General features: G+C 39.5%; 1 protein-coding gene and 1 pseudogene across 1 annotated transcript in view; both read right to left on the reverse strand.

Moving 5' to 3' along the window:
- Positions 1-12,297, reverse strand: part of PPP1R1C (protein phosphatase 1 regulatory inhibitor subunit 1C) — a 123,721-nt gene that overhangs the window by 58,166 nt on the left and 53,258 nt on the right. The window contains exons 3-4 of the mRNA XM_049615256.1: positions 3,382-3,419; positions 1,060-1,120 (exon numbers count right to left, since the gene is read on the reverse strand). Of these exons, the coding sequence (XP_049471213.1) occupies positions 1,060-1,120; positions 3,382-3,419 (99 nt within the window). The remainder of the gene's footprint in view (positions 1-1,059; positions 1,121-3,381; positions 3,420-12,297) is intronic.
- LOC125910894 (mitochondrial-processing peptidase subunit alpha-like) lies at positions 5,827-6,766 on the reverse strand (annotated as a pseudogene).

Below are 12,297 nucleotides of genomic sequence, written 5' to 3' on the forward strand. Positions count from 1 at the left end.
GATGACTTACAATAGGAAATATACCTTCAAATGATCTTATTTGTCATCAGAGAGGGAAGCCGGATAATCTCAACAATTACCCTGGAATAAACTACAATGTTGATGATTGTGTATTTACTGCAGTCTTACAAACAAACAAACATGGGGTTTTATAGCTGCACAGGAAGGAAGTTTACTGAGAGTAGCGATTAATGTGTCCATTTATATTCCACTTCCCTGAAAAAGCCTCAAATCTAGAGAGAATACAGAGTGGAAAATTTCACTCCCAATTTAGACATCTCTCCAGACTCCAGAGGAAGCTGCCCAGCTGGCCTCTCCTGTAGTTGAAACGGAGCTTGATGAGCCACCGGGCCAATGGCCCAGGTGACAGCCTGGTGCAGGAGCTACTGGACTGAGCACTCTGCCTCACGTCAGGAACATTTTTGTGTGAGAAATAAAAGAAGCCTTCCCTGGAACTGGTGTCAGTCAAAATTCTGATACCCTTAGATGTTCTTTTAGCCGTTCCAATTTGGGGGAAGAAATCTGGAAAAATGCCAGGATATGAGCTAGCATTTTTAGTTGTTATTTGAACAACTGTTACATGTACAGCTAATAACTGTTTGATTGGGTTTCTCAGAGCTGCTCTTGACACAAGGCAATGAGGCAACACTTTACATTAACTGTGACCCCAATTCAAGTTATTCTACTTTGCATAAGCCTAGAAAAAAAATGGCAATTTTCTGGCAACACTGGCAAGAGTAATTAGGGATTCTGGAAAGATCCCTTCAAAAAAAATATAAGGAAGGGTAAAAGAAAAGCCTTTGTTATTATTTTGGAAAATGTGAATTTCCAGACTGAAATTCAGAGACCTCTCTAGTTATTCCTTCTTCGGTTACCTGTTTTACTCTTGATGAAACTAAGTTTTAAATGGATAAACTATCTTATTGAAAGTAGCATTACCAAGTTGTAAAACTGCGACCAGATCAAGCTTATACTCAAGCATATGGTCTTTGAGAACAGACAGCGTACCAGCCATGAGCTCAACATTCACGGCAACCCGAAACAGTACCTGAACAGTACCTTTCATGGCCGGTGGTGTGTACACGCTCTGCTTCCTTTGCTTAGGGGATGCATTTTGTGACTGCAGACAAAAAGAAAAGAGGAAAAGGCGTATTTGAATAAAAATTGACCCTGTGAGGGAAATACACTGCCATATTTCAAAGAGCTTTCTGATTCCCCGTCATGAAATACAATGCAAATCAATGAGAAATTATATCCATGTTCATTGATATCACAGTTTTATTTATTTATTTATTTATTTATTTATTTATTTATTTTTTACTTTTTTAATTTTTGTTATTTTTTATTTTTTTATTATGAAATTTATTGTCAAATTGGTTTGATATCACAGTTTTAAAAGTATACGAAGCTATTTTATCATAAAACTCTTCATCCATTGCAGTCTTGAAATTACTCCTTTTATTTTCTCACTTAGTAATGTTTGTTTATTTTAAAAAGAAACAGAAAAAGAGACACCAATCCTTTTTGTTTGCGAGAAAAAACATAAGGGCCAGGACAAAGTATGTCCTGGGATATGCTATGTCCATGGGATAACTATACCTGCTCATAGGATTTTTGAGTGGTTTTAGGTACATAATGAAGGTCGTTGGTAAGTAATACCTATTTATAAACCTCTGGAATTGACATGTTCAATCTAATATTTCCATTGACTTGGAATTACAATGTTGAGATAATATTCTCTTCTATTTGTAAAAGATAAATAAGTTCTTTCCTAACAAAACTGCTATTTAACACTCTTACCTATGCACACTAGACCAGGATTGAATTATTGAAGAGAGAATTTTTGTATTAAAAATTATAAAAATTGGAACACAGAAACATATTTCAGGGTCAAAACCACAAACTATATATATATATATATATATATATATATATGTATATATAAATTAAACTATCCCTACATATGACTATATTATTTATTATGATAAATTACATATGTAGTCTATTTTCTAATTGGATTATGTCAAAGATTCCTTTTTAATAGTGTATTGATTTATATTTCATTGTGGCAAAAGTAGGGGTCTTAATCAATGAGTTTTAGTGTGTAGAGCAATTATTTTTGCTTTGAAAAGGTCAGGTATAAATGGTAACAAGATGCTTTTTTGGGGATTATTCTAGGCTTTCATGTGTATTAGAAAGAACATAACCTACAGTCTGAAAAAAACTAGAAACTATTTCATTGAACAGTAAATAGAACTTGAGGTATTTTTCCTTGTACATACTAAAGCTTAATTGCCCTCAAAAATATCATGAAGATGTAGACACTTACCTGATGCAAAAACAATATACTAAAAAGGAAAAATCCAACCAAATATTGCCAAATCCATATCAACAAGCAAATGGTCCAAGCACATTTCTTCAGAATGGAATATGTGAGTACCAGTTCATTATGCCCAGATGCAGGCAGAGGGACTCTATGTTAATGTTAAACATGTAGTGTGAACACAGATAGTTCTGGTGTTCCTTTACTGTATTCGTCTCATCCAGTTGATTTCAAGAAGCAATCACTTTTGGTATTTCTTATATATTTATCTCCATACATATATTCAAAGATCAAGTAGAAAATTAATTCGACAGAAAATTTTGCTTTGTAACACGTAGTACAATTTGTTAAGTAATAAAAACTGATTTATATTTATGTAAGAGTTCAGTTATCAAAGCATTTTCACATTTATAATCTCTTTAAAAATTTAGAAAAGTCTTAGATATTATTTGGCATTTTGTTCTTTCTACATTTCCTCTGGGTATTGCTATATGCCTAATGCAGCTATGGGAGTTGACTAGTATGTCTGCACAGCAGTCAATCCTTGTCCTATTTCTGAGTACAAGTTTACTTAATTTTTTGTATTCCATATATTCTATATTATTAGCTTCCTACCCTCCCCTGGTTCCTATTTTCCATCTGAACTCCTACATGTGTATGTGAACCTCTGGCCTCAGGGTGTGCTCTTGGCTTCACACACCAGAAGACCCTTTAAGAGGTGTCGGCCCCTGTCTTCTTGCTCCAGGATTCCAACATTGGCTGGTCCTAGCCTGTAGATGGTCATAAATGAGTCACTAAATTGAAAATAGCAATACCATACCTTGCCACTAAAAGCAATGGTTTATTTTACAAGTTTTTTCAGGGGTTGGCATTTCATAGGTTGAGAACCAATGTAGCATAGAGGCAGAGATTTAACAACCCCATTTTACTGTTTCTTTGGTCAGGAAAAGCAAACTAGTTTTTACATTAGTTATATTGATATATTTTATATAACATCAAGCCAAACTAATTATGTCTTTAATTGAACACCTATTTATACAAAATATAAGGAAACTTACTTCAGCTTGTGTGTTGGTCACCCTCTTGTCATCTATTTCTGTAACAGAAGTAGATACAATTTATTAGAAAGGTGATTTCTTCTTTATAATATGCATATTAACATTTTTGATAACATTAACAATATGATAAAAAATAATTTAATAATTACCTTATATTTATACAACATCTGTGGCTTAGGGAAAGGGGGACAGAGGAGGTGGTTTCCTTCTGAGATAACCTTCTCCCAAAGCTTTAAAAAAGGCAGTTTTAAAAAAAAAATGTATCTCTCTTGAAATACAAATTGCCCACCTTCCAGAAATCAGAAAGGAAACCAGGGAAATGGCCCTTGAACCAACTGTTGGTGTCACCAACCTCATAGTGCTAAGGCATAAACAACCTCCTCCATGGATTTTGCTGCCTCTGTCTGCTCAACTGTAGCTTGTCAAATTTCCTCAAGTTTGCTGCTAAGCTGAACAAAGCACCTTTCCCACTCTGCCCAATCACTCTGATTCTGAGACAGGCAGCACCCTCTTGTCTATATGCCCCTGGAAAGAATCATTTGCTTTGTCAGAAATATTTCTTATGACAATGCTAGGGAAAATAGTACAAATGCTGTCTGTATAAAATCGAAAATGAGAAGGGGAGAGAGGAGGAAGAGGCGCTCACATACTGCCCCTTCAACAGAAGGAAGACCTTCTGAGTTTCTTTTGTACCCCCTCATCTACTTTATATGGATCTTGACTTTTCTTAATGGTTATTTGACTTCCCTAAAACATTCCTCCATCTCTCATCTGTACTGCAGAGGCTAGGTTTCTCAATATTTAAAAAAAAAAAAAAAAAAAAAAAAGACTAGGAAACTCTTTTCTCCAACCAAACTGCCGCCAGATATTGTGCAATCCCCTGACTACCACGTGCCAGGGACAACCACAGCATTGCAACTATTGGGGTGGTCAGTGTGGGTTCCCACATGGGACCCGGGGGGTGGAGGGGTTGTTCTCAAGTTTGAGAATCACAAAGCTATCCTATATTAGCAAAGTCATCTGACTTTGATTCTCCTTAAACATCTAGACATGGAGAACCTAGAGCTCCTTAGTTTCCCACCTTTTAAAACGTTCACAGGCTTTGGTTACCCCAGCCATCAACTGTAAGAAACCCTGCCCCATGCATGTTGGCACATCTGCGATCGGAAGGCATCTTACAAAGGCAAGAGGCAGGGCACCTGGGAGGCTTAGTAGGTTGAGCGACTCACTTTGGCTCCGGTCATGATCTCAGGGTTCATGAGTTCAAGCCCACATAGGGCTGGCTGCTATCAGCACATAACCTCTGTTTCCCCCTTCTCTGCTCCTCCCCCATTTGCACTCTATCTCTCGAAAAAACAAAGTTGGGGTGCCTGGGTCACTCAGTAGGTCAAGCTGTTGACTGGGGCTCAGGTCATGATCTCACAGCTCGTGAGTTCAAGCCCCGCATCAGGCTCTGTGCTGAAGTTCAGGGCCTGGAGCCTGCTTCAAATTCCATGTCTCCCTATCTCTTTGCCTCCCACGTCCCATTCACGCTCTGTCTCTCCCTCTGTCAAAAATAAATAAAACATTACATTTTTTTTTAATAAAAAAATTAAAATTAAAATTAAAAACAAAAGGCAAGAGGCTTCACAATATTGGGTCCAACTGGGCGACTCTCAGGGACAAAGGTGTGTCTCACCCACTTTGAGCCTTCTCTGTCTTAGGAACATTGACAGGCCTGGAACAAAACGGTGCTTAACTGAGGGTGAAGGAAAACACTGTGCTGAGAAAAACGCTCAGCGAAGCAGAACACGTGTCCTTGTCTAGCCCTGGGACCACTGGAGGCTGGGCAGGGCTAACAGGCCCTCTGGCCTCTGTGAAGGGACAGTCTGGTGCTAACCCACCGGTGACTGCTAATCTCAGGGAACACCCGGCAGAGGTAAGAACATTGACCTGGTTTTCCTACAGCAGGCTGTGTTTAACCTACCTGCACTTCACCCCACTTCTAGTTGCAATGGTGAAGATAAACTGAGTGGCTTATCCAATTCTGAAGAAAGGAAACCGAGCTATGTTGGGTGGCGTTAAATGTGTTCAACTGTAAGAGAAATGTCCCACCCTTGGCACCGTTTATGAAATTTGGCCTTAAATTCACATCCAAAGAAACGCGCGTGAACACGGCTCTGTCCACAGCTCCTGGCCTGGGTGGGATCTCAGAGGGCCTTGACCAGAAGAGCCCAGACATCCTGCTCAGTCCCGCCCCTTCCCCCCCACCCCCCACCTCCGCTGCACAAAGCAGGCAGAGGGCTCAAGAGTTAGCTGCTCAGTCAAATGTAGGCTTCCAGCGGAGCATTTTAAATATTTATGTATTTTGAGAGAGAGAGAGAGAGAAGGGATAGGGGTGGGGTAGCAGCAGAGAGGGGGAGAGAGGGCGCTGTGGGGGCAGAGCCCCACGCGGGATCCACCCCACTAACTGTGAGATCGTGACCTGTTGTGGAGCATTTTAGAAGCAACTCTCCGGATGTCTTTTGGCTTCCCCTTGGAGATGAGTGTGCACGGCTCGCAGGGCAGCTTTCTGGAACGGGTAGTCAGCACCTGCTTCCCTACATCCTGTTAGATCACAGGCCTGGACTCCAGGTTCAGCATGTGCATGGACGTCGACTACGTCTTCGTTCCCCGCAGCTCCACCACACCCACAGTCCCAGCCATTAAAATGAATTTCTTGATGAAGATTTCCAGGCTTCCTCGAACCTGGCCAGGGTGGGCGCAGGCGTGGACTCACAAGAGGTCCGAGTTGCCTTGGCTGTGGGGGTGGGAGACTGTGCCGGACATCCAGTGGTGCCTGTTGAGATCGCTGAGGGACAGCCTGGCAAACATGCCCGTGCCCCGCCGCCTGCCAACCAGTTCAGCACGCGCAGGGGATGGAATCTTCCTCCAAGAAGGAACAGCTCTTCAGTCCTGTCCTGACAGTGCGTGGGCTCCGGAAACAGGGCAGGGCCCGGGCTGACGCTGGACCTGCCGTCTTCCAGCCTGGCAGCCTCCCGCCGTGCACTGCAATACCGATCTGTCCTCGTCCTCAGCCTTCTCACATGCCCAGGCGGCTCGGGTTCCCGGGAGGCACTTTCTGGCACATTCCACCAGGTGCTCATGCTCCAACCCACCCCAGCCAGCACCACGAGGTGGGGCGTGTAATCGTTTCTCAGGCGGGAATTAAGTCCCTCTCCACAGATCTTTGCTGTACTTTTGTGGCGCTGAGGCAGTGGACACCAACTGTGTTTTCCGGGTAAGCAGCCTCAGGGGTCACCTCCCGGAGAAGCAGTTCCGGGTCAGGACGCGGTTCGAGGTTCAGGCGTTCGCGCCGACTCTGTGCCTTCCTCCGTGAGCCTGCGTGCGGGACCTTGCCAGACATGCCCGCCGCGTGCGGACCTTTACCACCCGCACGCGGTGCTCTCGCCGCCTGGCCGCCACCCGGAAGAGACCTGTGCTTTTGGAGGTAAACAGAATTTCACTTGTGCTCAAATCCATTGGTTGGCGAAAGTGCCGACTTTTCCAATAAATTATTTGTCTCATATCTTGATTCTGAATTAATAAGAATTCCTACCGAACAAAATTCTCCAAACTTGTTTGGGGATGCCACACGAAGCGCGTTATCCAGCGTGGTGACTTCAATTTCAAACTTTTCTTGTCCATCCACTGTAGCCAAAATGGGCGTGGGCAGTCCGGATAAGGGAGGAGAGAGCCGGGATGGGGAAAAGCACCGCCACCGCCGAACTGTCTGTGGGGTGGGGCCGGGTCGGGGACCCGGCCTCGCGCGGTGCCGGAGCTGCTCTGCCGCCACCACCTTAGCCGCCGTCCCTGGTCTCGCTGCCTTGACCTACTGTCCCGGTTACCCTTTCCTGACCCTCAGGTGAGCGCCAAGGCTGAGAGGCTGAGCCCATGGTCCAAACACTGAACGAGGTGTTCATCAAGGAATAACTGTCTCAAGTCAGTGATACAGATCTGCATCAATTGACATGAAAACATGTACTAAAAGGATTTCAAAACCAAAGGAATGGCATTTTTATTTCATAAAGTATAGATAACCCAGAGAGAGATGATAGAGAAGTGCATGTATATTCATAAAAGGATATATTCAATATGTTAACAGTAGTTATCTCTTGGTGATTGAATAACACTCTACCTGTACTGTTTCTTTTCCTAGTGAACATACATTACATACATACAATGAAAAACTATGTATACGTATCGTGTGGATATACAGAAACACGTATATATAGGTAGTAAAATTTCTATAGAAGTCCGCAGTGCATACAGTCGGTATTTCATGTAGTAGGAGACCAAAATAGACAAGCAGCAAAAACAAAACAAAACAAAAGACAAGCAGCTAGAATGGATAGTATATGGAATTTATTCTAATCTTATATCTTGATTACTAGACTTTTAGAAGTTATGGAATTATGGAACCTAATAAATTTGCCCTCCCTTGTGTAGGGGTGAGCAGACAGGAACTATTGGCTGAGGACAGCAATCACAATTGTTTGATATTCCTGGAAGTATCTGGGTCATTATCAGGTAACTGTGAATACACTGAATTGAGCAGTTATATCAAAGCAAAATCTTTTGCTATCATCTTTTAAGTAAATATGAAATATGATCCACTTTAACAATGCATGTACTGTGATCCATTGGTTGGTTAAATGTCAGTTGTGTTTCTTAAGATTTTATTTATTCCTTAGAAGTTTTCAAAATTTATCCCAGGACTCAGAACCTATTGTTTTGAGAACAAAATGGTGTCCATTCAGCCTTGTGCCTTCTTACTGTCTGAATATAACACACACTAAAATAATGTCTTTTCAAGACAACTGTATAGACTTCACCATTTCATAATTCAATGAAAAAGGTTTTTTTCTTGTTGGTTAGTTTTTCTTATTAATATCAGTCTCGAACTGATTAAGTTAGCCAGTTAAAAGTACTTTTAAAAAATATACAATTTTGTTTTATATTATGAGTCTGTTTTTCATGATTCCAAAATAGCTTCTGTTTCTTCTCTGAATTTTTGGGGAGTATCAAAAAAGGTAACATAAATTACATTTTTTTTAGAATTTAAACATGTTTTTTTTCCCACTTCACTCATTTGGGACTTAGTTAGCTGACAGGAATAAGTAAAATAGACAGGAATTTAGTCTCTTTTAGCCACTTGACAACAAATTATAATCATACATGTTTGTTATATGATCATATAATCATTTTCTTTTACTGAAAATATTAGAACACAATAAAAAAAACCTGCATATTTTGTGATTTTAGGTAATTTCACACCAAAAGACCAAATCAGGAATAACTAATCCTAAAAAGCAGTAAATAATTTCCTTTCTCAGTTTACAAAATTGCAGGTTGAAACAGCAAAACAACATTCTTCTGTGTTGTTGCAATGATCTCACATTTGTGTTATTGATGTGGGAGAGTGTTATAGGAGAAACTAGTGTGGCTAATCATCATCCAGTACAGTAGAATTCATTATAAGAGGATTGAATTTGACAAAACCACCATTATTATGTATGATGACAAGTCTCATACGCACGTGCACACACACACACACACCGGCTAAATTATGGATTGTTTTATTTATCACGGCATTCCTTTGGCATTGTCTAAACATAACTTAGCAGACAGGGTAACAGCCAAATATAACTGCTCAAACAGGAGGAAGGAAATTGAGATTTCCCAATGTCCTTTTCTTTCAATGACAAAGACTATAGGTTTGTTTTCACGCATTCTTATTTTATCTGTCCAATTTAGCATGGAGTCAGAACTCTGGCCACCTAAAGCATATGCAAAACCTTATTACAAATAACAATTTTGAATTGTTTTGTGACACTCACATGATTAATGTGTCCACTCCATCATTTAACTGCAGTGTAATAAATTCAGTTTCCATAGTTTCTCTTCTCTGTAGCCAATTGCCATAAAAACCTTGCTTTAATCTGTTAGTTAGTTGCCTGTGACTTTGTTGGAATAATAGGTTAAGAAAAATCAGATTCTCCCATCCCTATTGTCTCTACCAAAGGAAAGTTCAGGAATGAACATTGGAATGGCCTCTTTTAAAAGTCTGTTTGCCATCCACATTGAGTTTCTACTGGATTGCCTTTTTATAGGTGTACTTGAGATTTTCACTTGATGTTCTAACTAGTATATATTTATCTACTTAGGGAGATGGTTACAAAGTCAAGTGAAAAGGATTCTAAAATCTAGAAAAATTTTGTATGACAAAAACCTGGATGAAGATTGATTCAAGGTTCTTAATTTCCTATCAATTGAATGTTTTGTTGTATGTGGAATTAAGTGTTCAATCCATTAACTTACAGCACTTTCCATAATTTTTTTCATTAATAACTGAAAAAATCTTGCATCTGTTCCATATTAAGCAATCTAAGACAGTGCCTCTGCAGACAGATCCTTCTAAAGGCAGCGATTGTAGGAGCAGAGGTCATTGACACCTTTATATTTAAACTATAATTATTCAAAACCATCCCTTAAAATAAATCCTGGAAGAGATCAGACTGATTTCCTGAATTACCTTTTTTATTTATTTTGCTAAAATTTTAGTTTCAGTGTCATTTAATACTTTACTAAATTTATCATTAAAAATCATTAATCTACAATCAGTGCTTTATCGTATTTTCAAAAATGTAGGAAAAGTATATACTATGAATCATTATATTATCACATTTTTAAAAATTTTTATAAAATATTAACCATCTGTCTTCACTAAACCTGAAATATTTCATATACATCTTTAAATCCAAAAATTGATGGTTTAAATATATTCAAAGAGTGGAGATAGATATGGAGAGGTTATTTTTTGGCTGTCAACATTCACTCCTATACGCTAGTCAAGTTTTTGATTAAAAAATATTTTCTATGTGTCTTCGGAGGCAGTGAGACTCATCTAATAGATCTATAAGAATCGCATATGCGTTTAGCAAAGTTTGAATTGAAAAATAGAGGTCATGTAAGTTTACAAGACGTGATGACAAAGTAGTAATTTCTTGACTGATTTTTACTTTTTAAAAATGTCCACCAATGGAAATACTACAACCCATGTGGTAATGATATTTAGTTACCAAGAAAAACCAGGACTGGCTCTTATGAACATTACCACTTTGTGCTCTAGAACTCTGAAACGTCCCTCATTAAACCACAGTATTCCAGCTGCCATACTAAATATTACTAGAAATTGATTTTTCCCTTCTTCTACTAATCTACCAAGAGTAAATGCTACAATTGCACAGATTTTACACACTAGCCAGCATCTAAATTATTCTTCCTCTTTTTCAGGAACACTAATAATAAACTGGGCACAGAAAATATTAATAAAATTGCAGAATAAATCTCATTCATGCACATATTCTTTCTCCCATTTCTTTTTCTATCCTGTTAAGCTAGTGTTCGAAGTGAATGCCCATCTTTTGCCATCAAATTCCTTAGTAAAATTCAAAGTAGATAAGGATAGGTTATTTTCGCATCCAGCCTGTGTGTGTTGCTGGATTATAAAAGGCTTAGCTGCCGTTTTGTTTTTGTTTAAAACCAGAATGTACTTCCTTCTCTATGGGAAGCTTCTCTGAACATTCAGAGAGAATGTTTTTGATTCTCTCCTTTGTAAAGTTAGTCAAGAGAGAATGTTTGACTGCTATAATACAATCTGGTTGAAATTGTGGTCAAATGTGTTCTGGGACTCACACTCTAAGGAAATGTATGCAAAGCACACCCAAATTGATAAATGATGTGGAAAAAGCCTTCTACGTTAAAATGTTTTTCTTTTGAAGTTTCCTCTCAGCTTTGCAGTTGTTTTGCACTCCACTTTATTGTAAAAATACAAGTGCTGGTTTATGGATGACGGGAAGACAGATATAACTAAGTGAAGCAAGATGAGTATTTTGGCAGGGGTCTGGAAGAATAAGGTAATTAAGCCAGGCTGTGGGATCAATGCATGACGTATTACCAGAGTGTGACACTGATCAGAGAACTGGTGAGGGTGGCATCCGAACAGGTGGTCTGGAGGTACCGTTAAGAGTTAACACGTGGACAAGCAGAAGATTGCAGTGTTGAGTAGGTAGTAGAGGCAGCATTTTTGTACCCAAAATACCGAACTGGAACAATGTCAGCAGATAGATTCGAATTCTGAGAGGCAATTCAGTCCTAAAGACCAGAATTGGGATTTCAAGCTATAGTACAAGCTGGCAGGGTCATATAAGTAGGTGGTAAAGATCAGCTTTCATGAAACTAAGAATTAAGATTAGGGAAACAGCCACTGAGAGTCTGGACTATTAGAGAAAGATTACTAAAAGACTGAATTGAAATTAGATGGGATAGTCACAGAGCTAAGAAAGTAAACAGAATAATAAAACATGCTTTAATATGAAATTTTGAGGTTTTGCTTGGAGTGGTATGTATCAGTTCACCACAGGCTAGTGATATCACTTATCACAACTAGAAATCAAGATAAAGTAAAGAATGCATGAAGATCTGCAGAGCAAACTACAGAGACCAGAGACATTGCAGAGTGACAGGCCAGGCCACCAAGTCCGATTTGGCCCCTGGCAGAGGACTACTGTGGGGGAGCAGAATCCAGAGATTTTGGTGATTATGTGGGACTGGAGTAACAAAACTGAAGACTTGCCCAGCATAATCTTTCTGTTCTATGTTCCACTTTTTGTCTAATAAATGGAGTTATCTGCCTTGGCAGATACTATGCTAGATCCCTAGTGTATTTTCAGTCAGTGTTTCCTTTTCATTTTTCCTAGCACTAATTTGTGAAAAAAGAATTAATTCTCTCCCACAGAGGAGTAGCAGCAGAGAAAAGCAATTCATAGTCTTCTTTCTGAGGTGCCGTGGAGACTGAATCACACGGGCATTGGTGCCATCTTTGACAGTCTCAGA

The sequence above is a fragment of the Panthera uncia genome (genome assembly GCF_023721935.1).
Source record: "Panthera uncia isolate 11264 chromosome C1 unlocalized genomic scaffold, Puncia_PCG_1.0 HiC_scaffold_3, whole genome shotgun sequence".
Taxonomy (NCBI): domain Eukaryota; kingdom Metazoa; phylum Chordata; class Mammalia; order Carnivora; family Felidae; genus Panthera; species Panthera uncia.